This window comes from Apiotrichum porosum (genome assembly GCF_003942205.1).
Source record: "Apiotrichum porosum strain DSM 27194 chromosome Unknown scaffold_2, whole genome shotgun sequence".
In the NCBI taxonomy this organism is placed as follows: Eukaryota; Fungi; Basidiomycota; class Tremellomycetes; order Trichosporonales; family Trichosporonaceae; genus Apiotrichum; species Apiotrichum porosum.
This window is the reverse complement of record NW_021167109.1, coordinates 2,131,678-2,147,764: the sequence shown is the minus strand read 5'-3', so window position 1 is coordinate 2,147,764 and position 16,087 is coordinate 2,131,678. Positions and strand designations below refer to the sequence as shown.

The 16,087-nt window shown below is 60.6% G+C and overlaps 6 protein-coding genes across 6 annotated transcripts; 2 read left to right on the top strand and 4 right to left on the bottom strand.

Moving 5' to 3' along the window:
- Positions 1 to 141: 141 nt before the first annotated feature.
- EHS24_004862 (uncharacterized protein) lies at positions 142 to 1,465 on the top strand (the record flags this gene model as incomplete). The annotated part of the gene is made up of 4 exons (XM_028620406.1): positions 142 to 248; positions 430 to 484; positions 631 to 724; positions 975 to 1,465. 4 exons carry the CDS (start codon positions 142 to 144, stop codon positions 1,463 to 1,465), a joined length of 747 nt encoding a protein of 248 aa, XP_028479378.1.
- A 193-nt stretch (positions 1,466 to 1,658) lies between these two features.
- Positions 1,659 to 4,057, bottom strand: EHS24_004861 (uncharacterized protein; the record flags this gene model as incomplete). The annotated part of the gene is made up of 6 exons (XM_028620405.1): positions 1,659 to 1,919; positions 2,048 to 2,262; positions 2,317 to 2,735; positions 2,793 to 3,122; positions 3,160 to 3,729; positions 3,909 to 4,057. The coding sequence occupies 6 exons, from the start codon at positions 4,055 to 4,057 to the stop codon at positions 1,659 to 1,661; spliced, it is 1,944 nt and encodes a 647-aa protein (XP_028479377.1).
- Positions 4,058 to 4,892: 835 nt separating this feature from the next.
- Positions 4,893 to 7,203, bottom strand: EHS24_004860 (uncharacterized protein; the record flags this gene model as incomplete). The annotated part of the gene is made up of 7 exons (XM_028620404.1): positions 4,893 to 5,157; positions 5,204 to 5,514; positions 5,575 to 6,069; positions 6,158 to 6,374; positions 6,426 to 6,635; positions 6,745 to 6,797; positions 7,036 to 7,203. 7 exons carry the CDS (start codon positions 7,201 to 7,203, stop codon positions 4,893 to 4,895), a joined length of 1,719 nt encoding a protein of 572 aa, XP_028479376.1.
- A 255-nt stretch (positions 7,204 to 7,458) lies between these two features.
- Positions 7,459 to 9,199, bottom strand: EHS24_004859 (uncharacterized protein; the record flags this gene model as incomplete). Its single annotated transcript, XM_028620403.1, has 3 exons — positions 7,459 to 8,502; positions 8,548 to 8,679; positions 8,795 to 9,199. 3 exons carry the CDS (start codon positions 9,197 to 9,199, stop codon positions 7,459 to 7,461), a joined length of 1,581 nt encoding a protein of 526 aa, XP_028479375.1.
- A 275-nt stretch (positions 9,200 to 9,474) lies between these two features.
- EHS24_004858 (uncharacterized protein) lies at positions 9,475 to 13,332 on the bottom strand (the record flags this gene model as incomplete). The annotated part of the gene is made up of 4 exons (XM_028620402.1): positions 9,475 to 10,941; positions 10,979 to 11,983; positions 12,039 to 12,500; positions 12,556 to 13,332. 4 exons carry the CDS (start codon positions 13,330 to 13,332, stop codon positions 9,475 to 9,477), a joined length of 3,711 nt encoding a protein of 1,236 aa, XP_028479374.1.
- Positions 13,333 to 13,884: 552 nt separating this feature from the next.
- HSF1 (stress-responsive transcription factor hsf1) lies at positions 13,885 to 15,986 on the top strand (the record flags this gene model as incomplete). Its single annotated transcript, XM_028620401.1, has 3 exons — positions 13,885 to 14,069; positions 14,148 to 14,212; positions 14,278 to 15,986. The coding sequence occupies 3 exons, from the start codon at positions 13,885 to 13,887 to the stop codon at positions 15,984 to 15,986; spliced, it is 1,959 nt and encodes a 652-aa protein (XP_028479373.1).
- Positions 15,987 to 16,087: the final 101 nt, after the last annotated feature.

The window sequence follows — 16,087 nt, the reverse complement described above, 5'->3', positions numbered from 1 at the left end:
GATAGCGAGAACGGCCACGGCGACGTATAAATACAGCACGGGGGACGCGACGTTGCACTTCTCCTCTCTCCTTTTCTCTCTTTCTCTTCTTCTTCTCCCCTCCCCTCCCCCTCCCGACCACACACACCCATACATAACACCATGGTGCTCCACACCTCCACCCACCCCCTTGTCGCCACCCGCCTCACCGAGCTGAGGCTTCACGACCTCAGTCCCAAGGACTTTCGCCAGGGCATCCACGCTCTCGGGTATGTGCTGTGCTCTCGAGCTGTAACATGGTGGCCACTGACACGCTCTCCTCGTTCATCCTACCATTTATTTACACCTATCGGACCTCGTGGACTCTCAATGTCTCTGATCTCTGAACCGCTCACACCATCCACCAATTCCACCGTCGCGTCGCACGTGTCTGTTTGTTGTTCTCCGCAGCTCGATGATCCTGTACGAGGCCAGCGCCAGCGTGCCCCTCACCGACGTCCCAGACGTGAGTCCGAGTCGACGAGAGAGGGAGGAGTACCACCCGCTCCCACCCCCACGCTATCGGCGACGCCTCCTGCCGCGTTCCCCTACGCCTCTCCCCTTTCCCCACATACCGACCCCGCCTCCACCCAATGCTGACGTCCCAAACAGCTGCACACCCCCATCGCGTCCTTCACGGGCAAGACGGTCGGGGCGCGTATTGGTCTCTCGCCCATCATGCGTGCTGGTATCGGCATGACTGACTGTGAGTACGCGTTCGCGGAGGGCAGAGTCGTCGCGGACAGCGGTGCTGGTCCCGTCCGGTCTGGTCGGGGATGGCGGGGACGGGACATGTGACGCAGGTGACGCGGTAAACAACCCTGTCGGCGAGCGTGCGGGTGGCGTGGTGGAGGATTGAATGGAGCACTATCTCGATTGGATACGTCTGGGGAACGTGGTCGCAGTGGTGGCCGATCTCAACGCGCGACCATAACGAGACGCTGACTTGAACCCAGCGGCCCTGGAACTCTTCCCCGACGCGACCGTCCTCCACCTCGGTCTGTTCCGCGACAAGACCACCCTCCAGGCTATCGAGTACTACTCCAAGCTGCCCAGGCAGGTGACCGCCGACCTGGTCTACGTGCTTGACCGTGAGTGTTCGCTCAAGCCGTTAATGTTTGAGCTAGGCCTTCCACAGCCCAGCTCTACCAAACACAGCGCGCTCCAGCTCTCTCACCCTCGTATCTCTATTGACACCCTACCAGCTCTGATCGCGACCGGTGGCACCGCCGTCGCCGCCCTCGGCATGCTCACCGAGTGGGGTCTCCAGCCGTCGCAGATCAAGATTGTCTCGATCCTCGGCTCCAAGGCCGGCGTGGCACACGTGCAGGAAGAGTTCCCCGAGGTGGACATTTACATCGGCGCCATCGACGATCTCCTCACTGACAAGGGCTACATCTCGCCTGGACTCGGCGACGCAGGTGACAGGATGTACAACACCATTTGAGGTAGACCGCCCGACGCGGGGGACGGAGCAGCTGGAAGCTGCAAGCTAGGTTGTCATTACACAGTGCATTTCTAAGTCTATGGTAGAGGGGTTTCCGTTGTCATGCATTCTACAAGTAGTCACAGCCCCGAGCAGTGTGTGCAGTCGAGCTGGTAGTATGGGGGTGTATGGAGCGGCCGAATGACAAGGTCGCTCAGCTTGGCGGGGCGAGATGCCTGCGCCGTATGTTATCATTCTCGGCCAGAACAGGTGTCGGCGGGCGATCCGCCATGCCAAGCGAGTGCGACCGACGGCCCCTCGTGAGCCAGCCCTGCCAGCCTTTAGTCGAGCCAGTGCCGACATACATGACGACGCGGTCGCGCGGCTCGCCAATGAGACCGTCGCCGTGGCCTGCGTCGGCGTCCCAGTGCAGGCCGTCGCGGACACCGTTGTGTTCGAGGTATCGGCGAGTGCGCTAAGGAAGGAGTCAGTGTGGGTCCCCAATAGTCTTCATTCCGCGTAGTCAACGACGGTCCCCAGTACCCGGCCAGCTGGATGCAGATTCTCGACGGACCTACGGCTGGCCGGCACCACAGCACTCACCCCTGCATCGATAATGATGTCCTGTCCACCAAGGAAGAAGGCCGTCTTGGTCGGGTCGGTCGCGTTGGGGATTTCCTCGATGAACAGCGTGTTGTCACACCAGTTGAAATGGCGCTGGATATAGTTTGCGATACCGACTTCGGTGGCCACAAAGTAGTCGAGCAACAGCTCGAGTGCCTCGCTCGGCTTGCGGTAGCAAAAGTTGTAGCACACGTCTGGGCGGTGGTTAGTCAGAGCTTGACGTCTGCCGGGAAGCCAGCTCAACTCACCTCCTTCCCACAGGCTGAACACCACTGGGTCCACGAAAGTGTTGCGCTTCGTAAGCTCGGGAAAGTCCTTGAGCACCCAGCCGTGGTGGACACTTCCGTTCGAGTGGCTCATCATGGAGACGCCACCGCCAAAGTCGGGGTCGTAGAAGCCGTGTCGGATACACGCTTCCTTGACGGCTGAGACGAGCTCGGGGCGCGTCCACGGCTTGAGGTGGCGGTCGTTGAAGATGGCGTGGGCGGTGTGGTGGGCCAGAGGGACGAGGAGAGGGTGAGAGGGGAGAGACGACACGAGGTGCTTGAGCAACAGGTGGTTCTGGAGCAAGCCGAAACCAAGTCCATGGAGGTAGACGATGGGCATCGCGTTGGGCTCGTGTCGGCCCTTCTCAGGCGTCCAGCCTTCAGGAATGCGGAGGAGGTAGCTGATGGTCAGCTCGGAGTACGCGAGGGTCGAGCTATGCATCTGCCACTTGACTCACTCGATGTCTCCGACACGGCACACCTGTACCCCACGCCAGGGATACAGTACGTTCTTGAACCAGGTGTTAATTGTGTTGGAGATGAGATAAATGATGAACGGGCGACCAAACGCGCGAACGGGGTCGATAGTGAGACGCATAATCTCCACATCGGAACGTCCAGGAGGGAAGGTTGTGCCCGTACGGGCCTCAAGCATGGTGGAAGTACGTTCAAGGAAGCGGACCTTCTTAGGTTCGGTCACATCTTCGAGCTTGAGCGAAAAGGCGGCCCAGGCAATCCAAGTCCGCAGGTCATCGCGACGGAGGGACTCCCATGGGACATGGTTGAACCTGTAGTGTCAGTTTTGTGGTGAACCCGACAACTAACCATGTGCGGAGTTGCTCTCTAAACTCAACCGCGCGGGGGTCGTCAACATCGAGAACACGCGGTTGGCCATTGGCGTCGAACAGCGGATCGTCCTCCTCCTCTGCTGTCGGGTTGTAGGTCGGGACCACGGTGGAGTCAAGACGCGTGAGGCGACGACGCGTTGTCTGTTCCGCCTTGGTCATTCCCGTACTCCCCGTCCCCGTAGGCGTAGATGTACCGGAATTCGTCTCCTTTTCAGACTGTTTGGCACTTGACACCAGCAACGCGTCGATACTGGTGCGTACCTCGGCCCACCTTCCCGGTGCCGACAGTGCCCTCGTCCTCGAGACAGGCGTGGCGAGTGCGAGGCCGGCGTGGACGACGTGGAGGAACAGGTCCGACAGGTCATCGTGTCGCATGTTGCTAGCGGGCGAGGCCGGCTGCACCGACCGCGCAAGGTAGGCATAGTAGATGGAGAATAGGACTTCGAGGCAGGCGTACCCGGCTAGCGGGGTGAAAAGGTAGCCCTTGGGGCCCGTGAGGTTGGTGGGGGCGTACCAAGACGAGTAGCCGTACCATGTCAGATAAGCACTGGGGCGTCAGTATGTCATTGCTGCAATGTTCTACTCCGGCCGGGCTGAGGTCGAAGACGTGGACGGGGTATTGGGTGAACGTGCAGATCAGCTTATAGCGTCACTGTAGCTGCATGTGCGCTCACGTCCAAACCTCCTATACGTGCCAGCAAGTCTCCTTCCTGTGGCCTCACTCACAAGGACAGCGGCGTGATGGCCCACACCGAGTACACCACGACGGCAGCGATGTAGTACCCCCACGTAGGCTGCTTCTCTGGAATGGCTCGAGGGTACTCCTGGTTAGGGAGGGGCGGCAGCGCGTGGTGGAAATATCGCTTTTGTCCCATCGTCGATTCCCGGATAGTGTTGTTTGTTTTGGTTCTAGCCCGGGCCAACGGGTTCTAGCTCACGGGGTAAGGGGTGTCACGAGAGCAAGCGTAAACGTAGCGGCGGCCGCGTCTCAGTGTCTCGTTGACGCAGCGGGTGTGCTTATTGCTGGAACCTTGTTGATCTGGACAGATGTTGGTCGTCGTCGTCTCGACGTGTCTCCGTGTCCTGTTCCGTGATAGTGGAGGCCAGCCCCAAGTTCCAGTTCCGAGTCAGGTCCCCACGAGTCGCGAGTTCAAGGTTCAAGGTCGGGGTCCGAGACGAGGCGCGCGAGCTCCTTCCGTTGGGGCAAGTGAATCAAATCGACCAGTGTGGGTCGACGATGAAAGAGAGTATAGATGGGTAGAAACACAAAACACAAACGGAACACTAACACGCATAAAAGTCGACGGCTGCGTAGACGGCGCGGGCTCATCAGCGTGTGTGCCTCGCCGACCCGTTGGCTTGGGCCGATCCCCCAGCTCATTTAGGATTGGTAACTGACGTCGTTACGTCACCCGGTGACGATTACTAACACGATTAACAAATTCCACACTGAATCCACAAGCGGTCCAGATCAAACCGGCGCGGGCTGATAACTCAACGGGGGCCGTCGGCGCCGCCGATAACACTTGCTGCCCTGCATCCCCAGGCCGCAGGGAGTTCTTTTCCCCCATCAGGAATGCAGCCCGCAGTCCATGGTCTGTCGTGGCCGGGTCAAAGCCCGTACATGCAAACTATATGTGTACAAAAACGTCGTAAAACTAGCTATTAAGCAGCAAAGCAATGAAGCAGCATGAAAAACAATCACCGTCTTTACACACCGGCCCGGACACTGGCCGTTGTCCAGTCTGGCACGGCGCCAGTGTCGACCCATCCGCGCTTCCTGAGTGGCCCAAGAATACCACCAACAGCCATACCGGGTCCCATGTCGTTGAGGGCCAGTCCCACGGCGGCAGCAGGCTCGCCGTCGCGTTCTTCTTCGAGAGCGGTACGGAAGACATCTCCGCGTGTCTGGCTGTCGGCCATGCGGGTGTCATAGTCCTCGCGCGCGATTTCTGGCGCAGAGGTCTTGAGAATGCTGTCGACGTTCAGCTTTTTGCTACCAAAGCAATATCGGCACCTACCCTGCAAGACTGCCGCCAACCCATGCCATGAGGCTCGGAGCCCAGCGTGGCGCGCTTCCTCCTTTACTGCTGCCTGATGTGCTGTCGAGAGGAGAGGGGTCGTTGAGGACAGCAAACTTGCGTCCGAGACCATGCAGGGGAGCGTACTTGTTGGCCACCCGGTGGCGATACGCGGCGAGCTCGGCACGGTGGTCCATTGGCTGATCAGTGCTCTCGGGATCGTGGAGGTGGTGCAGCACATCGTCGCGCAGACGCGCGACCATGCCTGGCAGACTTGCCGTGCCGCCAGTGACGAGGACGGCCGAGGACAGCTCGGTACGAAGGTCGACAGGAAGCTGGCGAGTTAGATCTCCAACAATCATTCAGCTCACCTTCAGAAGCGTATCCAGGACGAGCTCAGAAACCGAAGGGACCTCTTCTGGGCCATCTCCGAACAGGACCTCTGCGGCGCGCTCACGCATCCATCCGGGTACGATTAGGGCCGCTGCAGGCCCCACGCCACGCGAGTCTGGAATGGCGAGATGCCAATCGGCGGCGGTGGAGGGCTGGTATCTGTCCGAAAGGGCAGCCATGAGTGCTGCATCGTCGATCTCCTGGAGCTGCTCGGCCGGCTCGGCAGTGGACGCACATGGCGTAGTGGTTGGGCCAGTAGGAGCAACAAAGCACGCCTCTGAGAGCACACGCTCGACAACACGGTCGGACAGCAAGGCAAGGTGCACGCCTGCGGGGGGAAGAGGCGAGCTGACGCGACCTGGTGGCCGATACTGGCCATAGTGTCGCAAGAGAGCACAGAGGCGTTTCTGGGTGGCGCGGCCCGCTAGGGGGCTCGAGCGCGCGAGATGGTACAGAGGGCGAGAGCAGTAGACCTGGATGTTAGCTGAACTGCCACCGGAACAGCTGGTGAAGCACACACCGAAGCAGGATCACCAGCACGGCAAGGCAGTTGGTACTCACAGGAGTTACGGTCGTCTCGAGCCAACCACAGTCAACAACCAGACCAGTGACGCGTCCACAACTGGCCAGAGCAAGCAGGCTGGCAGGCGTAAATGCCACTGACGGGACCTTGAGGTCATCGAACAGTGCACGCGCAATCTCCTCCTTGACATAGGTCGGGAGGAACGTGTTCTCGACCACAATGACCTTGCGCGCCTTTGCGTCTGCCAGGAGGTGTCTGGCGAGTCGTCAGCTAGGCAGTCACCTTCCTTCTTTAGTATGTACGCACCGGTGAAACACATCACGCAGCTTCCTGTCAATCCTAGCTGTGACCAACCGCCTCGCTTCGGTCCTGCTCCCGCGAGCGCCATGCACGGCAGCCAGGTCGAGGTCCCACATCTCGCCGGCGCCAATCCTCCCGGCATCGCGGGCCGACCAGAAGACGGCACGGGGGTCAGGCTCGCCTGAAAATCCGACCTTCCACGCGCGCGAACCTGGACTGGGGTGAAGGTCAGCTTGGTAACGGGGAATACAAAGTTGAGCTTGATGAGTACGAGACTGAAGCTCGAGTTCGATGTCTCCACATTCGCCAGCTAGGTTAGACTTACTCGATCACGACGCGGTCCTCGATACCGTACAGCGAGTGTCGGCGCGAGTTTGTCTGGAACGTCAGCCTTGACATTCCGGGGTCATGTCCACGAGCCCAACGTTCCAATGAACCTCGTCTCCAGCTGCCTTTCACCAGGTCGTAGCTGGAGGTGGCGTGGAGGCTGTGACGGCGTAGCCTGAAGGTCCTATGAGCCCAAATGGCCAAAGACATTCTCAGCCTCCAACTGTGGGGATCTGCAAAACGTCGAGCTCGGCACTGGCGACCAGGCGCGAGATGCGGGAACACGCACATAGGCTGGGGAGAGGACATGCGGGCGCCGGCCCGGGCCAGGTCCAGGTGTTGTCAACAGCGAGCTCGCATCTGTTGCTGCCGAGGAGTGCTTGGCTGGTGTCTGAGGAGCCTGTGGTGTCGAGGGCGGGACGGGGAGGGGAACGCTCGACGAGGCCGGAGACGGCATGGTGGGGGTGTGTTGTTGGTGTCAAGAGACCACAAGACACAGATTCCAGGTCGCGTCCACAACGTCCCAACTTGTCATCATCGCACGCGCCAGAGGCGGAAATTGCCTCCGCGATCCGCCACCCAACAGCAGCATATCGCTCGAATGCCTCCCTCAGACAACCATCATGGTTACAACAGTACATGCATCTATTTCACATGCTACGGATGCGTCTCTCACCACCCTCGCACCACGCCTCTCTGCCCATCCGTGGTACTACTCGTCACGAAGCTTGAGCCGCTCAAGCTTGGCCTCGCCTTCCTCCGTGCGCCGGCGCTTGTCTGCCTCATAGTTCCTAAACGTCTCTTCAGCGTCTGCGGAAATGGCAAACGATTCGGTAGGCACACCAAGAGGCGCGAGGGCCTTGAGCCAGAGCGGCAAGGTCGGCTCCCACAGGGGGTGGATGTTGCTCGGGTCCACGGGGCATGCCCAAGTGGCACGGTCGACCTCGCCAGGGATGAGGTCGGCCGCCGACGGGGCGGCCGCGTCCTTGTCAATAGAACGCATGACGTCGGAGATGTCCACGTAGGATAGGACACTGGGGTGAAGCTTGCAAAATGCCTCAAGGCCATCGTTGAACCGCTGTGTCATGGACACGCGCACGGGCTTGGTACACAAAGGGGGCGAGTGCTTCAAGAGGTCGAGGACCGAGGCCTTGGTGTCCTCCTTGGTCGGGGTGGCAGAACCGGGCGTGTCAAGCGACGTCGCAGCCATGCCGCGTTCCAGCTCGGACACGCTCGTGGGAGGCGACGTCGGTCCTTGACGCGACCACGGCGTGCGAGACCCTCGCTCGCGTTGCTCGCTGCCCGCCAGAGCCCGGTGTGCAGCCTTGTGGTCCTCCTCGAGGCGCTCGACATACTTCTCCGGAATACGGGGGAGTGTAGGATCCTCGACTAACGGGGGAAGGGCACCGGCAACCAGGACCTTGGTGGGTGCCAGCTTCCGAGCACCGGCACGCTCGCCAGACGCCTGCGCCGCGACTTCGGTAGCGCGCCGCCCAATAGGGCCATTGACAACCTCGCGTTCCAGCCAGGAAGTGTACGCCTTCACTACAGTGTCGACGAACCGCTCTGGGCCAAGCGCAGGGCCCTTGCCAGCGTTCTCGGTGGCCGTGGCGAGGATATATGCGGCGTCTGCAGCCGGACCGACGCTCGTCTCTTCAGCCTCCTCAGTCTCGGCTTCGGCTTCCGCCTCGGACCAGGTAGCCTTGCCAATAGGCTTGTGCTGCAATTGCCACAGGTAGTTGATCTGCAAGTCGACCTGGGGAGCATTAGCAGCGTGCAACAGGGGTCCGCTGTAGCTCACATTTCCAAAGATGAGCAGCGCATACCGGCCCGTTGCCGGCAGGTATGCGTATGGCGGAGGAGCAAGGAGCTGGTTGAGGAGCGGCACCAGCTCGTTGGACACCTGTTTGATAGAGTTGGGGTTGTTGAGGCCCTGTGTGTAGCGTCAGTAACTGGCCACGGGAGGTAAGACCGGCCCCGGTCGGCTGTACGGGCGCTGACGCTACGCAGCGGACAGAACCGTCCTACCCAACGTTGCAGACACTCACCTTGGCACTGCTCCCCTTGAACGTCTGGACCTTTGCACAGTCGTCCGCCAAGAGCTTGAAGGGCCCCACAAAGCTGTCGCCAAAGACGTACAGGCTCGGCGACCCGCGCCGCTGGCCACTCCCTCCGCCACCTCCGCCGTGTCCGCTGCGGCCATAGCCTGACCCAGACCCCGACCCGGGGCCGTCCCCGCTCCTCGACCCCGAGGCAGTGCCGTTCGTGTGGCCAGAGTTGTAGCTCGACCCCGAGTGAGCTGAGTATCCGCCAGTCCGTGGGCTCGAGGTCGAGGGTGTGCCGTTGGTGTCCCATCGTCCTGTTGGGCGGGCAGGGCTTGCTCCCGTCCCGCCCGCGTTGGCGCTTGCCCGAGGCGATTCGGGCGTCGATGGCGCCGAGGGCCTGTTGCGCATGTGTGGGGGAACGTATCGGCCACCCATTGTTTACAGTCAAAGTGTTGTTGAAGAGGTGTAGTTGAGAAGAGGTAGAGCAGCCATCCGCATCGCGTCCGCAAGTGGTGTCATGAAGGTCGTCCACAAAAATAGTTCCGTCTGGCCCCCCACAGATCCACACAGTCCGCCACTTGTGCCACTGGCCACCGCTGCCACACTCGGGTTCGTTTGTCATCAGGTGCATGTGGTGTCCCTTTGTCGTCGTGAGCGTACAATGTCTACGGTCTAGCGCCCATCTACTCCCCGCGCTCATTCCTCTCTCCATCCACCTCCTCGTCACTAAGCTCCACAACCTGCCTAGGCGGGGAACGGGGAACGTCCGTCTCCATAATCTCCTGCCGGAGCTGCTCCCCGGTGAGGTCCTCCTTGCTCCTGCTACTCCGGCTGTGTCCACTGGCACCAGAACGAACACTGACGGTGTCTCCATCTGCGTCGCCATCGCTGTCAGAGTCCGAGTCCTGGGCCACACCGAGGCGGGTACCCTTGCGGAAAATCTCAGCTTCCTCCGACACCCAAGCGCGTGACACACGCTCGACAGGGGAGGCGAGACCTTGCGCAAGTTCGTGGTCCACAAGTTGCTCGGCGGCAGCTTCGGCCGCGTCGGGTACTTTAGCTGGCTCGCCATCGACCTCGTCGTGCTCGTGTTCCTCGGGAATGTCCTCGTGCTCGCTCTTGCCCTTGCTAGCCTTGCCCGTATCGTTGGCAGAACCCTTGCGCTGGTTGCTCGAGGGAGCAAGCGTCGTAGCGTCCAGCTCCTCGGCATCGCTCTCAGCGTCTGAATCACCAATGCTAAAGTTGGGCGACGAAATCTCGAGACTCTGGCTACGCATGTGACGACGGCCACGAGGGTTAAGACCAGCAGCGGCCTGGGTGACCACGGGTGGGGCGGCAGGCGATGCAAACGCGATTTGCGATGGGAGGAGGATGCGAGGTGGGGGCATGAATCCCTTGCCGTGCTGGATGTGCGTCATGAGCATGTCGTTGAGCTCTAACAGGCGCTCCAGCTCTTCGGGATCGGCCGTCGTGGTCACGTCCTCGGCGATACGCTCAGTAAGGGCCTTGGCACGCTCAATAAGCGGATGGAACTCTTCCCTAGGCATTTGGGTGTGCTCCCACATGGCCGTCGGGCGGGCACGGGCAGCCTGCGTGGCCGTATACCACGACTCCAGGCCCTTGGACGTTTCCTCGGCAGCCTGGGCGACGGCATCGGGCTTGAGACGATAGACATAGTCGCGAGCGACGCCCTCGATGGAGTGGACGACCTGCTCGCGCTCCTTTTGGGCACGGGCCTCGTCAGCCGCCTTGACCTGGCGGACTAGCGCCGACTTCTTGATCGGCCGCCAGATCGCGTCTTGAGCCGCACGAGCGGGTTTGCCATCCTTGACTGACGCGGCCGCGAGCTCAGTGTTGCGGATACATGATTGGAGGATCGATTGCGACAGTTCGGCGAGGTTGGGGTCGTTGGGTGGGACGGAGACGTCCAGGCAGCGGATGAACTGGTTGGCTTTGAGCCCAGAAGCCATGGCGAGAATACCTGCAGTTCCGACGCCGGGGTTGTTTGTGACGTCAAGGTGCAAGAGGGCCCTGTTCTCCGGAATAAACTCGGCCAGGTCGATAGCACCCTCAGTGGTGAGACCCGTGTCGACGAGGAAGAGCCTCTTGAGGCTGCTGTTGACTGTAAAGGAGGTGCGGAGAGCCGCAATCTGATGTCAGTTGGAGGCTCGAATTCAACCAACTCACTCCTTCCAGACTCGGGCCACAGCATTGGTTGGAGCTAATGTCGAGCGTCTCAAGCGTCGGGTTGTACTTGAGCGCCTCGGCGAGGGAAACGAGACCGGCAGGCTCAAGCTTGTTGTCACTAAGGTTGAGCACCTTGAGGGTACGGTTACGCTTGAGTACTTGAGCAATGTAGGTGACACCCTTGCCAATCTCGTTGCTCTTGAGGTCAAGGGTGACCAGATGGCCGATACGCTCAATGCCATCCAAGGCACGGACGTTGCGCTGCAAGGCAAGGCTTGCGCCGCCGTGCTCAGACGCAGTCATCTTGCCTTCTACTTGGGCGGATGTCAGAGCGAAACCTGCGCTGTCCTGCATGGCACTGTAGCCACCGCCGGGCATTACCAACGGATGCTTGGGCGGAGGTGGCGGCTTGTAGCCCTCGGGGAGCACGCGCGAAGTGACACCACCAGCCGAGGACGAGGTGACGAGGGGGATAGGTGGGAGGTTGGAGTCATCGTGAGGATATTGGAGATCAGGAGTGCCACGACGCGAACGAGGGGTATAGGCAGCCGAGACGTCAGAGCCCGCGGTCGTGTTAAAGGACGTCATTGAGAGGTTGTCGGGATAGTCACGGATCATGACGGCGATAGCAACGGCTGCGAGAGATCCAATGCGATTGTTTCTCAGCGACAGATGTTTCAGTTCTGATGACCGGATGCCCTGTGCGAGCGTTTCCAGAGTCTGTGGCCTGAAGCCACAGTTGTCCAGTCGCAAAGTCTCCACTGCCGCCGGCATCTTGTCCATGTCGTCTCTGAGAAGGAGCGCGGGTGGGAGGAAGCCGCCATAAGGTCGCTCCTCGGCAGCGCGATGCTGCTCGTCGGGTGTGTTCGACCGTTGCTTGCCAGTCGGCCCTGAATCGCCGTGCAGCGCCTGAACATGGGTCGAGTTCAGCGCCTGTACGAGATAGTCGACACTTTTACGGTCCCAGTTGGTCTCTGACAAGTCGATAAACTTGAGAGAACGCGCCTGTATGTGGTGTCAGCATCTTTCCTGCCATGGCCACAACCATCGGCAGACCCACCCGTTTCAGAAACACGGCAACCAAACGCCACCCTGCGGCCTTTATCTTGCGGTTGCCAGCAAGACTCAAGCTAGGCAGAGTGCCGCTGATGAGGAGAGCGTGGAGGATAGGCTTGAGAGCCTCTTCGGTCTCTACCGTTCCCCTCTCGAGCCGGAGGTCGGCCAGTGCCCACTCCACCACCAACAAGTCAGCCAGCGCTTCGGCCGCATATCGTGTCAGGGGATGGTCGAGAGGGTAAGGCTGAGGGTACGGCTGGCTCTGGCCAGGGGTTTCGTGGAGGACGAGATGGACAAGACGCGGCTTGGGAGCTGGCGGGAGAGCTTGCAGAGCACGAACGATGCCGAGACGTGGCTTCTCTTCCCGCCCGCGACATGCGCTCTCGTACAGCTTGATGAGGCGAATAGACGTCCAGTACTCTGCACCACTGGCAGTCGAGAGGAGCATGCGTTGGCGGGTCTCGACCTACGGGCGGGTGTCAGCCGTGAATCCTTACATCCCCAGAGCACGGGCGACTGACCATTTCCCTGTCCTCGAGAACTTTGGCGCTCCATGGCTCAGCGAGCGATGAGATTGGGTAAGTAATAGAGATTGAGGGCAGGACAAAGGTCGCACGCTTCAGTGGTTGCTTCTGTCGTGCGCGGTCCGACACGGGGGCTGCAGGTGGCGGAGGGAACTGCTCCTCGGAGACGGACACTGCACGTCGAACAGGTGGTAAGGGCTTTGGCGGCGGCTGCGGCGCCTCGTCCTTGGGCGCGAAGCGGTTGAAACCGAGACCCAAGCGCCCAGAGATGGCGTTGAGGGCGCCGACAGCTGCATGGGCCGCCGCACCAGCATGAGGATGAGAACCAGATGGTCCTGGAGGCTCGCCAGTGACCGAACCGACAATGTCACGCAGGCGGTTGCCAAAGGTCGGCTTGACAGGCGGAGGCGGCGGTTTAAGGATGCCGCGGGCTGGTGGTTTGGGGCGACGCTTCGCAGGTGCTGCGGGAGCTGGAGGTGGGGATGGGGATGGGGCTACTGGGGAAGAGGGTTTGGACAGCGGTGTCGGGGCCTTGTCACCAGCTGTATCGGCTGGTGAATCGATGGGAGGAGTGGCCGGCTTGGCCTCGACCACTGGCGACGTGCTGTGGTCACCCTCGGACGGCGCTAGGGCAGCGACGACCTCGGCGGTTGGCTCGACGGTGACGTCGTCGGGAGCCGCCGTGGGAGCTAATGGGGAGGTAGGGGGAGACGAGGGGGTCTCGTCTACCTGCTGTGGGGGTGTGGGTGAGCTCTCGGTTCCGCTGTCGGCCATGGTGGCGGAGGGAACGACGATGTGATGCGGTGAGAGTCGCGAAGTGTTGGACGATTGATGATGATGGATGTGGCCGTCTCCGTCCACCGACTGGACACGCCCTTGGATGACGCGGGGTGTGTGGGTGGTGGCCTGCGTCGCTCTCGTTACGTAACAGAATGTATCTAAATTCAATAATGACGTGTAATATAATATGTATTTGAAACCTGAAAAACGATAATCGCTAAGCTTTGCCTGGTTGTCCCGTTCCTAAAGGTCCCACAGCGGTGGTGCGCGTGGGCGGGCGGCGACGACAACGACAACGGCGGCGGCGGCGGCGGCGGCAACACCAAACGTCCGACTTCACACTCCTCTCCTTTTCGCTTCTCTCGTCACCCCCTTTTACTCTCTCTCTCGGCACTGTCGCTCTCGCGCTTCCGCTATCTCTCTGCCCCCTGATCTCACCGGCCCCCACCCGGCACCTCCCACACCTACCCCATCTCCCACCAACCGGGTGTACATACCATCTCATCACCGCAACTCTCCTCATCCACCCCACAACACCACCCCCGAATGACCACCAGTCTGCAGGCCATCGCGGGCCCCTCAAAGTACACCACCGCAATGCAGCCAAAAATCGAGCCTGTCTCGCCGCTCAACTCGATCGACAACGAGGTTTCCGTCACAAAACCTGGCCTGACTGTCGGAGAGAATGGAGAGGTTGTCAAGGTCCCCGCCTTCCTCAACAAGTTGTACAGGTGCGTCCTGTTGATTGCGGCAAAACAGCTCAACCACACTTTGAAAATAATCAATGAACTAGTCACTGACAACAACAGCATGGTGTCTGATCCTGACACTGAAGAGTTGATATACTGGGCCGAGTCGGGCGACTCCTTCTTCGGTGAGTGACATGGCCATGCTCCACCACGCCATCGGTACGCCATCAGTCGTCTAACCCCACACCAGTCCCCAACCACGAGCGTTTTGGCAAGGAGCTTCTCCCGCGTTTCTTCAAGCATGCCAACTTTTCGAGCTTTGTCCGCCAGCTCAACATGTACGGCTTCCACAAAGTGCCGCACCTGCAGTCGGGCGTCCTGAAGAACGAGGCCCCGTCCGAGCTGTGGGAGTTTGTCAACCCTTTCTTCAAGCGCGACCAACCTCAACTGCTGTCCCGAGTGACGCGCAAGAATAATAGGCCAGTGACAGCCGTTCCACAGCCGCCCAGCCAGGGCTCGACTGGCACACGGTCGTCGGCGCGTCAGGCTGCTGCCAACGCTTCCATCAGCCCTGGCTACCCTGGTGTGCACCTCCTCACCGATGGCACCACCGAGGGTGAGGCTGGCCCACTCGTGTCCATGACCCAACTCGCCGATCTGCAGGCCATCCAGAGCGGCATCAACGCTATCCGCCAGACCCAGGCCGCTATTGGCGCCGACCTCAAGGCGCTGCAGACATCCAACGAGCACCTGTGGCGTGAGGCCATCGAGTCTCGCGAGCGCCAGCAAAAGCACGAGGAGACCATTGACCTCATTGTCTCCTTCCTCGAGCGTCTCTTTGGTACTGAAGGCGAGGGCCTCAAGGGCCTCAAGGAAGCCATGCGCCGCGGCGTTATGACCCGTGCCCGTGAGGACAGTGGAACGGACGAGGTGGCAAGCGCCAAGAAGCGTCGCAGGCTACTCATCGAGGATGGTACCATTGCTACCAACGGTGGCAGTGACAGTGCAAACGGGGTGGCCAATGGTCGCTTCAGTGAGATTCAAGGTTGGTACAATACACCAATTATTGAACTGACTCAACAAGAACCCACGGCGACCATTGAGCCGGTGAATAGCACCTCCGTCCCTGCTAGTGTTGAACCTTGGAACTCTACTGGCCCCCGTTTCACTGCGCTTGCCACTGACGATGAGGCTTCTCCCTTCTCCAAGTCGCGCTCCACCTCCATGAAGTCTGGCGTCACACCGGGCCAGGATCCTACTCTCCACCAGGGCGGCGTGTCGCCTCTTTCAGACGTGCCAGAGCTGCGGACCGACAACACCCACGCTCTGCAGGCCTATGGCGGCTCCGAAGACATGACTGGCCTCAACCTCGACCCCTCCCTTCTCCAGACGACGATCGGCTCCCTCTTGCAGTCGCCTGCTGCTGCGCAAATGTTCCTCAACTCGCTCAACGCCTCCGTCCAGGGCCAGGCTTTGGCCACCCCCCACAAGCCGACTTCCCCTGCCCCTCCCACCGAGAACGCCGACCCGACAATGGCGCTCTTTTCTCCTCTTCCCAACGCCGGCCTGGCCAACCACAACCAGGACCTGCTCGGCGCGTACCACAAGGCCGTCGGCGTCAACGGCGAGGTGGAGAGCCTGCAGGACAGCATCGACTCGCTTGTGAGGAGCATGGGCCTGGACCTGCCGAATGGTGGCCTCCCTCATGGAGGTCACAACCCGAACCAGACCCCTGCGCCGACAGCGGCCACCACCACGGCAAACACTGTTGGTCCCAGCTCAGTGCCGTCTGTGCCGTCTGTGCCTTCTGTGCCCTCGGTCCCCTCGGTCCACTCCCTCCCCGGTCATTCGGAAACGATCGCGCCAGAATTCGATGACAGCGAGTTCAACGTCGACGACTTTCTCGACCAGCTGGCCAAGAATGGCCCCAACACCACCGAGGATGAGCACGACCGCTAAACCCGCGCACCACCCCAAAAGAACGAGCAAACACATCAGGAGAACAGTAGGCTGTTCGATGTCCTGTATCCTTTCATTGATCCCCAACCGGACCGAAAAAC